At 42.8% G+C, this 19,825-nt stretch overlaps 1 protein-coding gene across 3 annotated transcripts in view; it reads left to right on the top strand.

Moving 5' to 3' along the window:
• TTC17 (tetratricopeptide repeat domain 17) overlaps positions 1-18,375 on the top strand; it is an 86,081-nt gene extending 67,706 nt beyond the window's left edge. Inside the window, exons 19-25 of one of the 3 annotated variants that reach the window (XM_056850787.1) lie at positions 1,151-1,316; positions 2,698-2,818; positions 6,084-6,243; positions 7,896-7,979; positions 12,977-13,096; positions 14,857-15,000; positions 17,739-18,375. In XM_056850787.1, the coding sequence (XP_056706765.1) occupies positions 1,151-1,316; positions 2,698-2,818; positions 6,084-6,243; positions 7,896-7,979; positions 12,977-13,096; positions 14,857-15,000; positions 17,739-17,870 (927 nt within the window). In that variant the 3' untranslated portion in view covers positions 17,871-18,375. The remainder of the gene's footprint in view (positions 1-1,150; positions 1,317-2,697; positions 2,819-6,083; positions 6,244-7,895; positions 7,980-12,976; positions 13,097-14,856; positions 15,001-17,738) is intronic. The other 2 variants (XM_056850788.1, XM_056850789.1) reach the window with 2 other exon arrangements.
• The last annotated feature ends 1,450 nt before the right edge of the window (positions 18,376-19,825 follow it).

Below are 19,825 nucleotides of genomic sequence, written 5' to 3'. Positions count from 1 at the left end.
AACTCTTCTGAGAGTGGAAAAGGTGCATGGAAAGGATTTTTGCTGCCTTCCCCTTCATGGTGCAACTCTTTGTGCCCCACCACCACCACCACCACCAAAAAAAAAACCTGTTCCTGGTAGTTGAGGAACCCGGAAGGCAAATTAGATGTGGCACAGGTAGCTGCAGCAAGACAAGAGTACTGGCAGAAATCAAATCTCACACAGTTGGGCAAGTGGAGTAAGGACTGTGAACAGAACAAAGCTCATCTCAGGGGAGGGAGAGAAGGAATTTCTGTAGATTCCCCCCTCCTTACTGCAGCCCCCTACACTCCCTGCCGTACTGTTCCCGAGGGGGCCTGATACTCAAGAGCAAAATTTCAGAGGGTGCAAGGAGATGTTCTGAGAAGGAAATGGGGGAACTACAGCAAGAATCAGGGAATTGGCACAAACGGCCCTCTTATGAGTGCAGCAAAATCTGCAAATGGGCAGGGGCTGGTTGGGAGTGTGGTGTGGTCTTCCGGTTGCCTGTCAGTGTAGCCCCTTGCTTTAGTTCCCATACTCCTCCTGAGGGTTTCTCACCCCACCACAGTCGCTCTTCAGGTGTGTAGGCGGCTGCACTGGAAAGGGAAACTTTTTAAAAAAAGATCTCTTCCACAAACTCATTTATTTCATTAGAAGGCTGGGTCCAATCCAATGAGTTTAGCCTCCAGCCAACTGAAAGAAAAATAAGAATCCCTTGCTTTGTCTGATTTGAATTGCATTGTTTTAAACAGACGAATCATTATTTTTAACATAAGACTCGTATGGAGAGAAGACTTCACGAGGCTGGATTTCGCCATCACTTTTGGCCTGACACCTTGATTTAATTTAAAATTACATTAATTAGAAAATACGCTATGCTGATTACCTGCAGATGTTCAGACTCATTTTCAGGGTGGATCCCAGTACTAAAACTGTTGCATATGATTTTTATATGATTATATCCCTTCAGTATGATGCATTGAGATGCAAGCAGGACAGGGAGTGGCTACAAATACAAAGAAAAGAAAAACTGTCTGGCAATTGCCCTTGAAATCAACTCAGCCTGCTGGAAGTCAGCTGGTGCTTCTTTCTTAACAGCGTGCCTAATATACTTGCTTCAGTTTACCCCCACGATGTTTTTCTTTGGCAGATCACATTCCAAGTAAAGCGTGTAAAGAAATCTAAAGCAGAAAACCTGTATCCGCAAGAGCCTGGCGAAAGATATGGGGAGGATGGGGTAAACGGAGAAAAGGAGAACCTTTACCAAACGACACTAGAGATCAGTGGGCCAAAAATTCCCTCCCCTGGACCACCAGGTACATTTTTTTCAGTAACTAGAGTGGGTTTTTTTTTTCAGATGCGTTTCATTCTCCTACATTAGGAGATGCATACAGATCATATGACAGCATATTATGGAGCATGATGCTATATACATTCATTCTGAGATGGGTCCCGCTATGGTCAGTGTGGTTTACATCCAGGTAACTGTGCACAGGATAACACCCTTAACCTGCCTGAAAAACTGCAGTGAGCAAAACACTATTCTGGGAGAAAGTGGGAGAGGGGATTGTTTGTTTGTTATATACTTAGTAAAGTTAGTTGGTTTGTATTTAGCAGTGTATGATGTAGCCCAGTAGCTAAAATCATAATAATGTAAGGTGAGTGAGCATGAAATGTGATTCAAGTCCTTGAAGGTTCTATAGATCATATTCAGCAGAACAAAGCAACTGCTATATAATTTAGAGCCATGCCAACAATAATAAAATTATGGGTTTCCATAGGTTTAAAAGAAGGTAATGGTGCAATCAGGGCTGGATTTACACCTTTGCATTAAAGATATTATAGAATAAAGTTAGCAGGCACATTCTGGTTTCTGCTGTAATGTAATTATTTTTAATAAATACCTGTTTGTACTGTACTGTGCAATAGATAGAGGAGTGCCTCTGATATCCCTTTTAAACTTCCCACAGTCCAGATGACTATGATTGGCCCCATACCCCAGGAGAAAGAGCAAGAGTCACATTTTCTCTTGGGGAGGAAATGTAAAACACGCATAGGCTACCTGCTTCCTCTTTGGTAGCCCAACTGTGTGGCGCGAGCACCCATTTTATCACACTGAGGCTGGGAGAGGTCCAAGCATCCCTGCTTCACAGCAAGCCAACAGACTGAGTGATTATACTCCACGCAGCTGGGAATTAGGCAACACCCAAACCCACCTTTGAAATGTAAAACAGGCAAAGAGTGCTCCAAAAAAGTGTGGCCAAAAGTGCTACAGAGGGGACAGAGTGAAGTGCACTGTGCCCGGTCAGGAATGGGGGTCTGTGTCATCTCGTCAGGGGCTGTTGCAAAGTGTCTCCCCTTGTGTCATTTACTTCTCTGTTCAGAAACGCTACTTCACTCATCAGCTGCAGCTCCAAGACCCCTTGATCTGCTGCAACGAGATTGGGTATGAAAAGGGATACTGTTTATGAGTATCTTCCTGGGAAGTCGTGCTACTGGTTGCTGCCAGAGGCAGCTAAAGACCCCATTCTCGTCCCTATTTCATGTAACAGCCGTGCCTACCATCACTACAGCCACATTTAATTGAAGGCATTAAATATGATACACACCATCGACAAATGTAAAATTATACAGGAAAATCAACTAAGAAAGCTCTTATGTTTACTCTCCTTTTTTTTCTTGTTTGCTTCTTTCCAGGAAAGAAGAGAGACTACCGTAGCCTAGGTTGGCCAAGTCCTGATGAATGCATCAAACTCCGCAGAGTAGAGCTTACTACGGTGGCCAGCACCTGGCTAGCTGTTTCTGCTAAAAATATTGAGTGAGTATTTTCACTAAACAAAGCTAGACCAGCGGCACCAACTAGGACAACTGTTTATAGCATACAGGATTCATCCTAGTCAGTTGATACAGTGAACTGTAGCTTTACTGTAGGTAAACAGATTGCCTTTCACCTGCGCCGGGAACACTATTACTAAACCTAATAATGCCATCTACACTATCCCAGGTTTTCCCCTGTGTGTCTTGTAATGTCAGATATGTCATTACCCATTAACAGCACCCTCCAGCAGTTCATAACACTCGAGACAGCCGCTGCAGAAGTTGTTACACTTGGGTGAGCTGATCGCACTCAGGGGTGAGCCGCGAGTCAAATTGGCTGATGACCCCAAAGACAGGAGGCAAAGCCCAAAAGAGACTGTAAAATACTCCGTGAGGATCTCTGACTGGGCAAGAGAACAAATGATGAGATTCAGTGTAAGCACGTTCCAAGTGATGCATATTGGGGCAAAACATCTTGTCATGTCCCCTCCTTTATAAACTTATGAGGGTGTGCAAAGGAAGAAGAGGAGTTGGTTTTTATATGCTGACTTTCTCTACCACTTAAGGAAGAATCAAATTGGCTTACAATCACCTTCCCTGCCCCTCCCCACAACAGACACCCTGTGATGTAGGTGGGGCTGAGAGAGTGTGACTAGTCCAAGGTCATCCAGCTGGCTTCATGTGTAGGAGTGGAGAAACAAATCCAGTTCACCAGATTAGCCTCCGCTGCTCATGTGGAGGAGTGGGGAATCAAACCCGGTTGTCCAGATCAGTCCACCACTCCAAATCACCACCCTTAACCACTACACCACCCTGGCTCTCTCACGCTGGAGAGAATTTTCACTCCTCTAGTTGTAATACTTGAACCACCCAGTGATACTTGAGCCACCCAGTGAAACTGATTTTCAAATAGTATCATGACAGACCAAAGAATATACATTTTCTCACAGTGTGTAAGTTTTTGAGATCCACTGCCACAACAATGTGGTGGTACAGACAAAGTTCTTCTTATTCTCCAGAGTAGTTCTTTCATTTGTATAGGGGTGAATGGACACAGACATCAAAAATGGACACATACGGAAACCAGTGGAAGGGACATTTTTTAGGGACATGCTGTTTAATTTTACAATTATGTGCTTTTCAAAAAATCAAATTGTTAAGAGGATCAGACCAGTAGAAAATAGAATTCCTTGAGAAATCTGACATTTGTCAGCATTTCAGCAAATATTATATGTGATTCTCTTATTACAAACAATTCATCTTCGTGGCTTCTGTGCAGTCCCACATGGGGAACTGCGCATGCGCAAGCCAGCCACGGAGAATAGAATTTAAAAGCTTCAAGAAAGGTCAGCTCATAGGAGTGCTCCCTGTCCCCTCTGTCTTGCTCATGAGTCAACAACTCTTCCTGGCGAATTGGGCATGTTACAGAGGGGCAGGGGAGCGCTCTTCCCTCAGTTCTCTTCCTGCCTCCATGGAGAGAGGACACATATAGCTTTTGCTCTTCATGGGAGGGGGGCATCTTGGCCATCTTCTGGGCACTGGGCGTGTGTGGGGGAGGTAGTTGTGAGTTTCCTGCATTGTGCAGGGGTTTGGACTAGATGACCCTGGTGGTCCCTTCCAACTCTGTGATTCTATGAATTCCTGAGGTAAATAGACCATTTTCAGCAGGAGGGTTTTTTTACTCAACAATTGGGGGCGAGATGGCCTTATTTAAGAAACGGCAGCGGTGTGGAACAAAGCTGGCTCAGAACGATGAGCACTCAGATTGCCTCATGTGCCTGGGAGAGGGCCACAACATGTCGACTTGACTCGGGTGTGAGATGGAAAGGAGGGGGGAGCCGTCCTATGAGCTGACCTTTGTAGAAGCTTTTGAAGTCTATTCTCCATGACCTGTGCATGCGCAGCTCCCCATGTGTGCCTGCACAGAAGACCACTCGATGAACAACAGTTACAGGTAAGCGCAGCACCGTTTTCTCCCTGGTTTGGGGATGCAGCCGTTGTTTAGTATCTGATCTGCCAACAAATATTTGAAATTTGAAGCTTTGATTGCGTATGGCTTTGTTAGGAACACAGCTGTCAAGACGTACTTACACTCTTATGTTTAAGTCTCATCATCTTAGTAAGGCTTATCCACCACTGTATCTTAACTTCTATGTTGGTGTACATACCTACTAAATCTGCTGTCTTCTGTGGATCTTTCGTATAGGCTTGCATAGGTTTAAATGTGTAGGAGACGATGCCACTTCGAAGCTTTGTGTTCCCAAAAGGCCCGAGATTTTGGTTGGTATTTCTCCAGCTAAAAAAAGGATTAGGCATCTGAACTGATTTGTGATGTAACAATCAGCAAGCAACTAACATCATTCCCAATTGGAATCTATTGGCTGTATAATTTGCTTTCTTTGTAGTCTGCTAATCTCATAAAACTCACCAACAGCGGTTGCCTTTACGCACCACCACCCCACAGTGAACGGTGTAGCCTGATGCTGTAGGACTATCACTTGGATTTGGTAACTTGCTCTTAGTAATTCACACATGGAAAAGCTGCAAGTTGCTTTCTTAATCAGTGATTATTTCTGGATGTCACAAGGGAAGCTGGCGGTGACCATGAGCTGTTCCTGTAGGCTGTCCTATAGCAGTATGTTACACAAGGTAATAAGGAAATCACAGGGATCTATCAGCAGAAGTTGGATCTAGTGGATGTGGATCTTTCCACATTCCTCTCTCCCCAGCTGTCCCTTCCAACTCCACAAAGTTTGGTTACTGGGGCTGGGGGATCTAAGAGCCATGCAGATCAGGGGGAGCTACACTGGTGGGTATGAAAGTGCACCCTCCTCCCTCTTCTGTCAGCAGAGTGGTGCTTGAGGTAGAGAGAGGAGGAGCTCTTCCCCCCCCCAGTGTATGTGACTATTAGTCCACAAGGATCCCATTTTGCACCTTCCCACCCTCTCATATTCCTCCATTATACCCAAATGTTACTCAAGCATACAAATCAACTGCTTTGCTGTCAGCATGGAGACCAGGGGCAAGAAACAAATGGAGTGACAGAAAAACAACCTGGCTCCTATTCCCCAGTGCTGGTGCAGAACAGATGTGCTTTTCAGCCCTGGATCTTTTGATGCACATCAGTTAAAGATACCTTGAATCCATCCCTAAGAGCACAGGCATGAAATGTCTAGTAGAAAATCTGTCGCTGCATTTGAATTTCTGTCCCTCAGCCTCCTCCTCTGAAGACTTAGTTTCTGATTCAGGCTTCCTTTCATCTGTAGTATTACAGATCACATAGATTTTGCCACTCAGCTTCAAGAGCCAGCCATGGAGCCTGTCTGCAATGCCAACCTCCCTGCCAGCATGCATACCTTGGATCACCTTCAGGGTGTTGCCAATCGAGCGAGCCTTCATTACACCGGAGAGAGTCAGCTGAAAGAGGTACTTGTACTGTCATGCGGGCTCGGTACATGGAGATCCTTCCCTCTGGGAAACACTGCCTACGGCTAGCAGTGATTAACTGAGCGTTATCTATGAAGTAGATGTTGATCGATTGCTTCCTACTGGATTAAGGCATACAGTTGCATCAACAAGAGTGAGACCTGCCCTCCCAGCTCGTACTTCAGCATTAAAAAGAGCCGCTCAGGAAGCTGATGAATGAGAATGCACTAAAAATACCATCCCTGCTTTTTATTTTAGTGCAGGTGGTGGGCTGGTGCCTCGTATGCCATGGGAAATAGTGTGCCCATGCAAAGGTGGAAGAAGTTGCTCAGGGATGAGAGGATCAGAAGTTCTGAATGAGCTAGCCTTGTTGCACCATCGTTTCTTCTCTCCTCCCCCCAGCAATATTCAAGTAGCTCATCAAAACAGACACACCAATAATCAGCTTAGATATCAGACTGCCTTTTTACCACCTCCCAAACACAATAGAAAGTCGTTTCCTTCTCCTACTTCCATCCTTGCTATGGGGTTCATTGCTTCATTCATTGGGCTAGTTTCACCATCGGTGTCTGTCCAGGGATAAGGTAGCAAAACCTGTTACCAATATGTACGTGTTGTTAAGCAGTGGGGAGGGAGGGGATCTCTAGATATTGGTTCAGATTTTATAATCTATTCATTCAATAAATTTTCTTTTAAACGTACAGTTACAAATACATAACATACAAACAAAATAAGACATACTGTACCTACCTAAATTACAGTTAACATAACATGTTACCAAATGTGCCTTATTTTATCCTAATCAGACAGTTTTTATTTCTATCATCTATTCAACTTTGTTTCTTATATCACCATGTAATCCATTTAGGGTTAGTCGTTAAACTTATATTTACATCTGTATATAAGTATAAAGGATTTTTTACTGTACCATGCCTATATTTCTTAAACATCTGCATTATATTATTGAGATGTTATAATCTTGAAGATCAATACCAGTGACGTTATGTAGATATTAGCAAAATTGTTTGCAGGTAAGAAATGACAGCAGAATAAGGCTGCACTGGGCAGGAAGCAGAGCCATGTTAAGGGCCAAAGGGAGGAACCTAAACTTGGTCAGAGGGTTGATCCCTGGAGTACCCATCCTGGTGGTCCACGGGTAATCATGAAGAGAATCAGCTTTCTGTTCTGCAATTGAAATATGGACATTGTAACATTTTACCAGATTTTGTAGTACTCTGATACATAGTGCAGTGTATAGCATTGTTGTATTCAATACAGCATACTTTACCAGTAGAAATAGCAAGAGTTCAGTAGCATCTTAAAGACTAACAGAATCTTCAGAAGTGAGCTGTGACTCATGAAAGCTCATACCCTGCCAGAAATTGTGTTAGTCTTCAAGGTGCTACTGGACTCTTGCTCTTTTCTACTGCTACAAACAGACTAACGCGGCTACCCATTGTGATCTATCAAAGTCTTTGTATTTGACTATTATCTAGTTGCATTTTTAACATACAGGAAAGCCAGTTGATAAATGCATGAGCTCTGTACTGGAAGACAGGCACGATCAAAAGGGAGGATACAGATTGTTAAAGCCACTGAGTTAATTTGCTAGTAACTTTTTCTGAGGGGGGTTCCTTTTTTTCCCATCTTAGGTGTTACAGAATCTTGGAAAAGACCATTACCCACCACAATCTTTAGAACAAGTTGGTACTCGAATAGCCAAGGTTTTAGAAAAGGTAAGAATGGAGGGCAATGCAAGATTTGATTGTTCTGATTTTAGTTGGAGAGCAACCTGCTCTGTCATCTGTAATGTCTCAAAACCTGGGGGTTACCGCACTTGTATTCCCAGTGATGTATTAAGAGTTTGAAAATGTTATAAAAAATACTGTTCGCACTTTGTTTGGCCCCTTTAGCTGTGAAGACGTCTTCCAACCATTTATAAGCCGTGGTATCCAAAAACCCCTTTAAAGCGATGTTTTTTATAACATTTTCAAACTCTCAATACATCGCTGGGAATACAAAGTGCGGTAACCCCCCCTGTTACAGAGCAAGTCGGTGCTGAATGCAGGACTTCTCTTTGCTTGCTATCTGAAGTAATCCACAGGTATCTTCTAGTGTTATCTCCACTCCTAAATCTCACCTGGCGTCTACCCTGTGCTCTTTTAAGCACCAGGCCAAACCATTTCTTGTCACACAGGCTTTTAACTTAAGGGTTTGCTCTTTTAACTGTTTTTTACAATCTGTTTCTAGCCTGAGGACTGCTAGATGTTTTTTGCTCTGGGTTTTTATTAGCTGGGTTTTTTAATTTTTTAATTTATGTTTTTAAGATTTTATCTTGTTTTATTTTACGAATCACCTTGAGCAAGCGTCTGAAGAGGCAGCGTGTGCGTGTTTTAAATAAACAGATATGTACTCCATGAGACATTCATTGTAAACTCTTTCCATACAAGGACATCCCAGTGCAGATACGCTGTGTGCTATCAGTCCCCATTTCTTCATCATGTGAGGCATCTTTGCTCTACCACTGGATCCCTTGCTGGCATGGCTATGCTGCTGCAGAAAACCTCCTGTGTGCTTCCAGCTTTTTGCACACTGTAAAGTTAACGTGTACACCTGCCTTCAGCAGGTGGCGCAATCCATTAAATCTCTTCGGTACACTGAATTGTGAATATATTCCCTTTTGAACTTTTGTGATATTCTGGGAATCTAACCATCATCCCTGTATCAAGCAGCAAGAATAATTAACCGTTTGGTTTCTATTATTGAATTCCAACTCAAGAGTTCTAGTATGATGGAAGAGGAAGAAAAGATCCTCTCTGTTCATTTTCTCCCCACTGTGTAGAATGTTGTAAATCTCTGTCATACCCCCCGTTAGCAGTCTTTTTTTTTAATGCTGAAAAGCCCCACATTTCTTAGCCTTGCTCCAGTCGCTTCTTAAGTGTGGGTGCCCTTTTCTGCACTTTTCCCAGCTCTACAATAGTTCTGAACTGCTCATGCTATCCCAAATATGGATGCATCACAGGCATTGCAATACTGGCCATTTTATTTTCAAGCCTTTTCCTAACTATCCCTTTCCTAATAACATCAGTATCGGGCCATTTCAGTATCCTGCAAGTATCTTCAGTGCTGTCATTTTATTAAGAAATTCCTCCAAAGTCTACAGCTTGTGGTCCTGATTCAAGTACAGCACCATGTGTTGTGTGTGTGACTTTCGGTCTGATGGGCAGAGCTGCCGGGGTGGGGTCAATGTAATGAGCTCCTGGATCTCAGGAAACAAATTTATACTCTTAAGGCTAAGATCAGTGACCTGGAGAAGCTGAGAGAGGCTTGTAGATGTGAGTTTCAGAGACCTGCTAGAGGTGTCCTATTGCCAGGGGCAATGAGGCCTCAATATAAAATATAAAAGTGAGGAGTGCTGAAATGATCCCTCAGAGGGGACCTTTTCCACATAAGGTGAACAGATATCTTTTTACACTGAGGATAGCTTAACTGGTCTGGATTGTTTACATGTCCTAGAACTTGATAGTGAGAGTTTGTCATGAGACCTGTCATTTTAGGAGACCAAAGAGCCATAGGAGGAAAGGGTACAGAAACAAAGCAACCCAAATTATCCTGAGGTTGGAGCACCTTCCCTATGAGGAAAAGCTAAAGAGTGTGGGGCCTTTTAGTTTAGGAAAATAAGGGGGATGGAATAGAGATTTAGAAATTTATCCATGGGGTGGAGAAAGTAAATAGTGAGAACAAGATAAAATGCTCTAAATAGCAAACAGGGAAGTATTTCTCCTGTTGGTCTCTAGATACAAATTAGAGTACAAAGCTATCTTAGTACCATAAACAGGGTAGAAGCCTGTCAGAAAAAGATGAATATACCTGAAGTTATTCAATAACATTCTCCAGAAAAGTAAATAATAAAAACAAGTCAGACCATCCCTATTCAAGGATGGCTTCTTCCCCCAAAACAAAAAGGAAACCCAACAGCACCTTGAAGACTAACAAAACTTATTCCAGCATGAGCTTTCATGAGCCAGAGGTCACTTCCTCAGATGCCATGAGAAAATAAGCTCATACTCATGAAAGCACATGCTGGAAATTCGTGTTATTAGTGTTTAGGGTGCCTCTGGGCTTCTGTTTTGCTCCAACAGACTGGCATGGCCACCTCTCTGGTCCCCCCTCCAAAAAAAACAGAACTGCCCCCTCTTTGAAAGATGACAGAATTCCATCCCTGTCCATAGAGACCCTGATTAATTTTTAAAAAAAACAAGTTCTGCCTAGCATGCATCCAGCACTGTGTCCATAGTGAACAGGTTGAAGTGATTCAAGCAGTTGCACCAAACATATGCTTATAGCATCTTCGGTCAATATCTGCTATAAATAGCATGTGGCTGGAGAGGATCTGAGGAATGTTGTTAGCAAATAATTGAGACAAACTGTCACAACAAGCAGAAGATGACACGTCATCTGGAGGATCTCTTGGCATTTTTTAAAAAAGTCAACACCCTAATGAGCTCTGCAGAAAGCAGTTGACTAAGAAAAAGGTGGTTGAAAAGATTTCCTCACCCCTTCATCTGCACCTCAGAGGTCTAGAAGGGGACTTTGTAGAAAGACTAGCACAAGTCTTTTGTCATTTCTACTCAAACTCCCTGTCTCCCTGTTTATTTCATGGTCTGCAGCTCCGTAGTGTACCAGGGAGTTGGTGTCTTTTGAGATAGGAGGAGGCCCATGGATACACAGTCAATCATTCTTCCATGAGGGTATCACCCATAACTGAATTCAGTATTTTTGTAGTTATTATGCTAGGGAGACTTGTTTGTTCAGAAGTAAATGGAAGATGACTAATTTCAATACATCTTTAAAAGAATATAACCTTTGTTTCTTATGGAGTAAAATACATCAAGAACTAAAGGCCCTTACTAATTAAGGCCTCTGGAATCCATGACACACACACACACCCCAAAAAAAAAAACACCTTGAGAATGTCTCACAAGATTGCTAAAAAATGCTGGATTCAGCCTTTGGAATGACCCCAGTAATGAGATCAGTAATGTTAGAGTTGCTGAGAACCCCTGTGATTTCACCTTCTCTATTCAAATCCAATACAAGGATGTTGTAACCAAAATAGGGACTTGTATCCAGTAAGTTCCACCAGAATGTTGATTTTACTCACATTCCTCTCCTCCCACTGCAGCAGTATCTTTCACCACCAATCCCTGAGAGATTATTCCTGAGACTGTAGGACTCAGGTGAACAGCCTGCTGCCCCTTCCCCTCTCTTCAGCATAGCTCCCCAACTTCCATATTTGCTTGTCTACACAGGCACCATGATCCCAAGAATAATTTCAGAGAGATCTAAGGGGATTTCTGTTGTTTTCTACTGGCAGTCTGCCAGGTACAAGCCAGTATTCTTGGTCAGGATATATATATCCTGCCATTATATATGAGAGGACATAGGGTCTGTAATTTGTTGAATAAGGGTATGTGAATACATTTGAAAACAGCACCCTGAGTTACAACAAAAGTTATTTACTGGGGGGGAGGGGGGAATTGTCCAGCCATCTTCTGTATCAGAGTAAATAAGAACACATTCGGCCATCACCACCTATACTATCATGTATCATTTCCTTTGCTGGTGTACCAAGGTCTTGGATATCTTCCAAGTTGACTCTCTCCTTTTTCGAGGGTGTAGGTCCTTGTTGGCCTTCTTGAAAAATAATCAGGCTGGTGACCATCCTTGCCTCACCCTGCCCCAACCTGCCCTACTCTTTCAAGGCTCCTCATGGGGAATGGATCTCTTTAGAGATTTTTAAATAGCTGCTGTACATTGCCACAGAGGGGCAGCATTGCTGTGCTGAACAAAAAAGATCTTTGACTAAGTGAGATATACAAAGTTGGGTCTTACGACTGTTCTGCTAATGGACTGGAGTATAGGATCCAACCCACTTTGCCTGACCATTGAAACTCCTGTCAGAGGACCCACACAGATACTTATTATGATTAACAACAGCTATCTGTTTTCATACAAGGTAGGGAAGTTAAGTTTTCCAGTTCCCTAATGTTAAAACAAGCATATTTATACCCTGCTTTTCTCTAACCCTAAGCAGATGACATCTGCTTCTCCCCTCCATTTTTTTCTCATAACAACCACTCTAATATGTTTCCATGGCAGAGTAGGTATTCCGACTTGGTTCTCCTAAATCCTGGTCTGACACTACCCGCTGCACAGCAATGGCTCTCTTAAGATGAAGAAAGGATATCTTCTTCTTCTTCAACATTCTCTTTTTAGAAGAAGTAAAATAATAAGGGCTTGGAAGAAATGATCTGGTTCCAGTTTAACGCAGATGATCCTTCCCATACGACATTTGTTTGAAGGCCCTGTGGTATGTTTCCAACACTGCCTAAAGTGCAGTGGACAGTTATATGGAACCGTGTCTTCTCATCCGTTTCACTGAGATTGTTCAGCACCTAAGAAGTTCTGTGTTGTCTTGCTCCATCTTTGATGATTTTCAGTGAGGGGCAGAGGTTGTCCTTCTTCATAGAGCCTTTGGAGTTCACAGTGTGTTTTAATTAAAAACTGCTGATAGTTTCTGCTGTTTTAGTTGATGTGGTCTATTCTGATGTTCATTAGTTCTTGTTATTTTAAACATATACTGTAGATTTTAATAAATCTTGTTGGCCATTATGTGGATCGAAGAGTAGATGATTATTAACATTATTTTCCTTCCTATATGCCACAATAGAATCAAACCTCTTGGGTCCTTTCCAGCATGGCAGCCCTCTACTGGAGAGTAAAAGGTCAAGGGAAGAAAGCAATTGACTGCCTCCGGCAAGCTTTGCATCATACACCCTATCACATGAAGGTGTGTGTAACACTGCCCATGTCACATATGATATGTTTGTGATTCCCTGCTTTCAGTTTGTACATAGCCAGATGTGCTGATTTCCACCCTTCTTGATCACCTCTAACCTGACTAAATTCCTGAATACAGTTTCAAGATTGTCCTAAACTGTGGGTTGGATCCAGCCCCTTCACATCCGCTCACACAGTTCATCACTGCAGCTTCAAGCAGCCCTCTCCTGTCTTTGACAGAACTGCTCCAGAGTCAGGGGGCCACTCCATAGCAGCATGGGGACAACATCGGCAAACTCCCCCCCTCCCCGTACAAGACATTTTGCTTACGCAATTAGAGGTCTGGATCCAACCCTACATTTTACTCACTTGCCTGTCTACTGCTACATTTTACTCATTTGCCTGTCTACTGCCCTCATTTGAATGATGCCCCAACTACAAAAGGCAAAATGGGCCATAAACCTATACATGAATAAAAGGCTGACCTTAAAATTTCAAGTACTGTATTTTCCGGCGTATAAGACGACTTTTTAACCCAGGAAAATCTTCTCAAAAGTCGGGGGTCGTCTTATACGCGGGGTGTCGTCTTATAGGGCGGGTGCTGAATTCCGAGCCGGACTGGGGAATCTGCCTGGGGAGCCGCCTCCACTCTGTCCATGTCCGCCGGAGGAGGGAGGGGAGGCGAGGCCGGCGAGGGCGCTCGCTGCCCGGCTGGGAGTCGGAACCAGGCGCGCCGGGGCGCACGGAGGGAAGCGCTCGGCCACGCTCCGGCGGCGGCGCAAGGCAGGCAGGTGGCTGGCTGGCCCGGGCTGGGGCGGCCCGCGTCCTTCTCCGCCTCCTGGCTCCTGCCCACCCGCTCTGGTGTCGCAACTGCAGCCGCGCCACGCTCCAGCCCAGACTGAGGGTGGTTCGGGGCTGAGCGAATGCAGGCGGGCGGCCTGCGCGCTCCTTCTCCTCCTCCTCCTTGGGCCCCCCTGCCTCCCTCCCTCCCCGCCTCCCTCCCCACCTGCGCGTTGGTGCGTCTGGCTCCGCTCTTGCAGCGCGGCCAAGAATGTGACCAACTCCCCAGGCGGGGCTCTTCCAGGAACAGGCGCCGCCTCCCCCCGGCCCAGCAAATTTTTATTTGGTGTGCGTTGGAAGAGGGGTAGTCTTATACGGCGAATATATCCCAAACTCTATATTTTAACTGGAAAAGTTGGGGGTCGTCTTATACGCCCAGTCGTCTTATATGCCGGAAAATACGGTATATCAAACTCTTTTTGCAATTTAAACAAAAAGTTGGAATATTTATCATCCTACCATGAGTGATGAAGCCATTCATATTACAATATTTACTTGAAAGGAGGATGACCCTGAATGTAAGACAACTCCTTTAAAAATGTTATACATGCATAAAAAATAGCTAGACATAACTGTAACTTGTATGCAAATATAAGATGCCCCCCTTTTTTTAATGACATACCAGGAGAAAAAAATGAGTCTTGTGTTTGAGTAAATGCTGCACTGAAGTGGTTCTTCTGTTGACATACTGTCAGTTAAAGAAGACAGCAGTAATCACACTGGAACAAAATTCACAGCGAAACATTTGGCATATTTTTTTGTAATCATAACTTAAAATATGTCTATTGGCAAAGTAATGAAAGGAAAGTTGACCCTTCCCCGTAACCAGAATCAGCCTTATCAGTAGTCTTCATGGCAGTCATTGTCCTGATTCCGGCTAAAGCTACATATTCTACCCACTGGGTTTATTCCACTTTTCTTCTCTTTCAGGACGTGCCACTCATAAGCCTAGCAAACATCTTCCACAATGCAAAACTTTGGAATGATGCCATCATCGTGGCAACAATGGCAGTCGAAATTGCCCCACACTTTGTTGTCAATCATTTCACGTTGGCTAATGTCTATGTAGCAATGGTGAGTGCGGAATCACTGCCGACGGTTCAGTTTCCTTTATAGCACTCTGAAGGTCTGTAGTTGCAGACAAGCAGAGTTTCAGAATGAGGACAAAGTCCACATCTGGAGGTGGAGTCGGGGCTCAGTAGTGCAGTTAAGGCTAGAAAGAAGCTTCCCTTTGTATTTTTCCTCTAGTCCTAATAGTTTACGTCAGCCAGCTAACTCTAGAACAGTAATCATTTTGTATTATAGATATAATCTACAAGCATTTATAGCTATACACCACACTGAGTCCACCTAAAGATTTTTTGCCCGTGTGGTTCTTCTGGCCATGTGTTTCCGTAATATGCAAGAAATGCGCCTGGTTATTTAAATACACCCCCTGCAAGTGCCACCTGGGCACAAGTTCTTGACAAGTATTCAGATCAGCAGGGCAGCAACCCAGCTAGAACAAGTAAAGGTAAATGAACAAAGACAAAAAAATTAATGTGGAAAACTTCCTGGCCTTATAATCCTGTACTACCTGTGCTGTACAAGGAAACATCAGTATAGGGATACTTGTGGATATTCACTGCAACTTGCCTCTTCAGAAGACAGGCTTCATATTTTTAAGAACATGCACTAGAAAAATCAATAGACATAACCAGATAAGTTTAGTCATTTTAGTTTTCTCCTTCCATGTTTCAGTACAAATCTTTGATGTTTCCCTTATATACATGCTTTCTCCTGGGATTGTGGGCTAAGGTGTTTACATCATATACTACATTCTATTTAGTCATAAACTGTCTGGCTCCTATGTGGATGACAAAGTCAGCACAATAGGGCTGCCCACAGAATGGTAGTAGTATGTCCCTATTTAGAGGGCTCTACATGTATGTAGAAACCACTACAGAGCAAAACAAAATCTAAAAAATGACCTGATGATTAAGTATGCTCCAAAGGGAAACAACGTTGAAATCAGCTGAGTTAGCTAAAGGGAGAAGGTGGCAGAAGAGGAAAAAAATTAGCTTGCTCAATCCTCTATATAGACAGTATGAGGGGGATTATTTGGAGGAAGCGAATTTATATCCCCCCCATGATTCCTTGCAGGCCCCCAGCTTCTTGTCTCTAACAGTAAGGTGACTTGCTCCCATGCCAATCAAACCAGGCCATCCACAGACAAGATAAGCCTGTCTACATACACAGGGGACTTTTCAAGAATACAGGTTTCACTTCTTAAATTAACAAAGATGAACCAATATGATGAGGACCAAATATGTTCCATGAGGGAAACACTGATGGGCAGTTGAGAGTCTAACTGACTGGAAAGGGGGAAAGACCTTAGTATTCTGAGGGGTTGCACTTCACAAGATGGTTTCAAAAGATTTTGGATACCATTATTGGTATGTTTGGGGGGGGGGGCGGAATATGAAGTATTAAAATATTTACATACCTGAGTAAAAACATCAGTGAAACGCAAGCAGCCAAAACCTTGAAACCTTGAAAACGCTCGCAAAATACTTAATAGCAGACAAAGGTAGAGGGTGAGTAATTGCCAAATTCCTGGGAGAATAAATGTGTCCTCACCTAACGCTCATTAAGAAAAGGCACAACATATATATTACCAGGGAAAGAGTGTTGAGTGCTCTAAGCCAGGAGCCACCTTGCAGAAGGTGATGTCTCCAATAACTACTCACCTTACCTCAAGTGGTGGGGCATATACAACAAGAACCTTTCATTAGAGATCTTAACATTTATGAATGTTTATATGGGGGGAAGGAGTCTTATGATACCCTGGACCCTATTCACATCTTTAAAGATAAATTCTTGGGAATTGTATTCTCCCAAGGACATTAGCAGCTAATTATGGGCTTTTAGAACTGGAGAGATTGGTATCTTTGTAGATTGAAGTGCTAAGATGGACTGAAGCTCTATGAAGGAACTATAGGTTCCCAGATGTCGTCATAGGGATCATCTGGAGGAGGGCAGGAAGGCAGGCACCTTCTACCAAGCCTGGACCCAGCTGAGGACCCCCTCCCCTTCCTAAGAAACATTTTTTAAAACTTTGTCATTTGTGTGATATTTTGATAATGGTGAACCACTTTAGAAGCCAGTTATAGACTGAGATGCCGGTTAATAAATAAGTCGAACGATTTAACTTTTCCCAGTTTTCCTAGTGTTTATAGGCACTAGGCAACTCTTTGTTTTGTAAAGCCTTAAAAATGAAACAGTTCAATTTACCTAACACTCTGCCAGATCAACTACCCTTTCTCCAAACATTTTTGCATATTATTCTGGCTTAAGAATTTTCCCTTGCAAGTGCCATCCAAGCCAGCCATACTCAACTTCCATCCTTCTTTTTGTCGTTTGAAATCCTGAAGTACAATTCCACAACTTAGACCCAGTTCATATGTCACCTCTGTGACATTGTAACTGCTGAAAAACAAATACCCATGAATCATTTAATTTGTGTGATGACTACCTATGCAATTTGTCCATACTGGTGTAGATCTCTCTCTCTCTCTCTCTCTCTCTCTCCCCCCCCCCCATTGAAATTAATTGGTTTAGATGGAAGTAACTTTCCGCAGTGAGGTAAGGGGAAAATTTTTGCTCCCCCTGTCTATGCCCTTTTTACATGTATAAATTTGCAGGCAGTTCAATATTATAGCCAAAAGCTTAAATCAGTAGTTAATTCAGTAGGCTTTTCTTGTACCTGCAGACTGTGCTAGGAACCTGTGTCTTTTCAGCCCCTGATTGTTTTCTGTCTATGATCCCTGCAGGAAGAATTTGAGAAGGCCATGGGGTGGTATGAATCAACACTGAAACTCCAGCCCGAGTTTGCACCAGCAAAGAATCGAATCCGTGCCATTCAGTGTCATTTACTCATGAAAAAAGAAAGACGTTCTCCTTAAGGATCACAACCTTCCACCTTCCCCCCCCCCTTTATTTTTGTTTAAAGACAACAAAATCATTGTTTGCTATTCTGCTTATAATAAGGTGTGCTAAGATAAATTGGGAAACAAAGATTTGGGGATCATTTTTATTATTCAGGGAAAAAGCATCTTTTGGGGAGACCTGCAATAAAAATAATTATATAAATGTTTGGTAAAATAAGCACCAAGACAAGAAACCTTCCACATGCCTGGGTCCCAAACACATTGACATTCTGCATCATAATTAAATTGGTGCCTGCATAGACTGTAACCTGCTTCTGGTCTTAGCCTATCTATGAAAATGCAACGCACATAATTGCACCAGGCATTGTATGTAGCAAGAAGCCATAATAGGCTTTTCATCCATCAGTAATTCATGTTTGACCCACCTCACTCCATCCATAGTACATCATTACCAACTCAGACATAGACTGTGAGATAAGAGTACAGACGGTTACAGGCTAAGTGTTTTAAAAACATAGACCCTTTTTCTCTTTTTTTTTAAACCTACTATGGTTTTCATAGGGTAAGGGGAACAGGAGAAAGAGTGAGGAAAGGAACTCATGTAAAATTATTTGTATTTTGGTTACAAGCAGAAAAGAGAATCAGATAAAAAATACTGTTTAAGAGGTTTTGTATCCATTTATATTTGAAATTCTCTACAGCCCTTGGTGTCTTTACTAATTATTAACAGGATGTTTTACCCTCTTGAGAGTAAGATGCGAGTGTTTGTGGAATGTGTACACGCATTCTTTCACTCTCTCTGAAAGCTGGAGAGAACATTTTCACAAGTAAAATAAGTGATCTGTTTCCAAATGAGCATCAGCTTGGTCAGTGAAAACCCTGAACCTTTGGGTCTCATTGCTGAATCAGCAAGGGCACATAAGTTGGAACAAAAATAAACAATTATGTTAATGAATGGACTGTTGGCCTCTTATTTCCATTTTTTTCTCTTACAAGCATTAAGTGCTGTTCAATAAAGGTGAAGACCACAGAACTTAGCTCATCACTGCTCCCGCTGTGGTTTTGGAACATAACTACAAACCCAGAAAACAGCTGGGGATCCAAGTTCTGCTACTAACGCTCACTGAGCATTGCCCAGATCTTAAGTGAAGGTTAAAATCTATGGAAAGGTGTGTGGTTGACAGCTGAAAAATAGAAAAGTTAAAAAAAAATACATCACTTCCAAATTCCTTTTAACTACAGTAAAATATAACAAAGTTTCAATATTTGTCATGTGGGTGGTGGTATTAACACTGCAAAGACTTCTTGAGTTTTCTCTCTTTTTTGCCTATTATCCTGTAAGAATATTTATTGAAAAAAATCTACAACATCTTTTGGGAGAGGAGATATCTTCATTAGAGATTGATGGGTGGGGGGTATTTAAAATTTGAACGGTCTCCAGCCAAGAGTAACTAGCTTCTTCCGAACATCATCTTGCAGGTCTGGACATGCTATACTAATACACAGTTCTACCTATTGCTGCAATATTGAAAATTAATGCAGTATAAGCCAGTCTGGAAGTGAAAGGGCAAAGGGTTCTAGCCAATGGTCTTTCTCCACCAGAAGAAGAGTGTTTCTGCTGGCAGAAGAAGGGTGCAGGGGTGCAGCTTTTGCCGATTTCCTCCCCTCCCCCGCATATCAAGTCCAGTGCCATTCCTGGTAGTCCGCTTGAAACCCAGGCGGATGTTTGTTGGGGGTGCAGGGCACACAATGGACTGCAGTGGGAGGAAGGAAAATTTGATTGGTTGGACACAACCCAAGAGTTACAGCCCAGCTCTACAATGATGGGACATACAAAAGAAACAGAATGTTGCACAAAGCCAGCCCCAATCATTGTTTCTGTTCACCTAGTACAAACTTCTAACACAGGCTCCCCTTCCAGATTCCCTCACCTACATACAATACTAAGCCACAAAAAGAAAATTTCCTAT

This window comes from Euleptes europaea, chromosome 6 (genome assembly GCF_029931775.1).
Source record: "Euleptes europaea isolate rEulEur1 chromosome 6, rEulEur1.hap1, whole genome shotgun sequence".
In the NCBI taxonomy this organism is placed as follows: Eukaryota; Metazoa; Chordata; class Lepidosauria; order Squamata; family Sphaerodactylidae; genus Euleptes; species Euleptes europaea.
The sequence above is the reverse complement of the archived record's forward strand: the minus strand, read 5'-3'. Positions and strand labels throughout refer to the sequence as shown.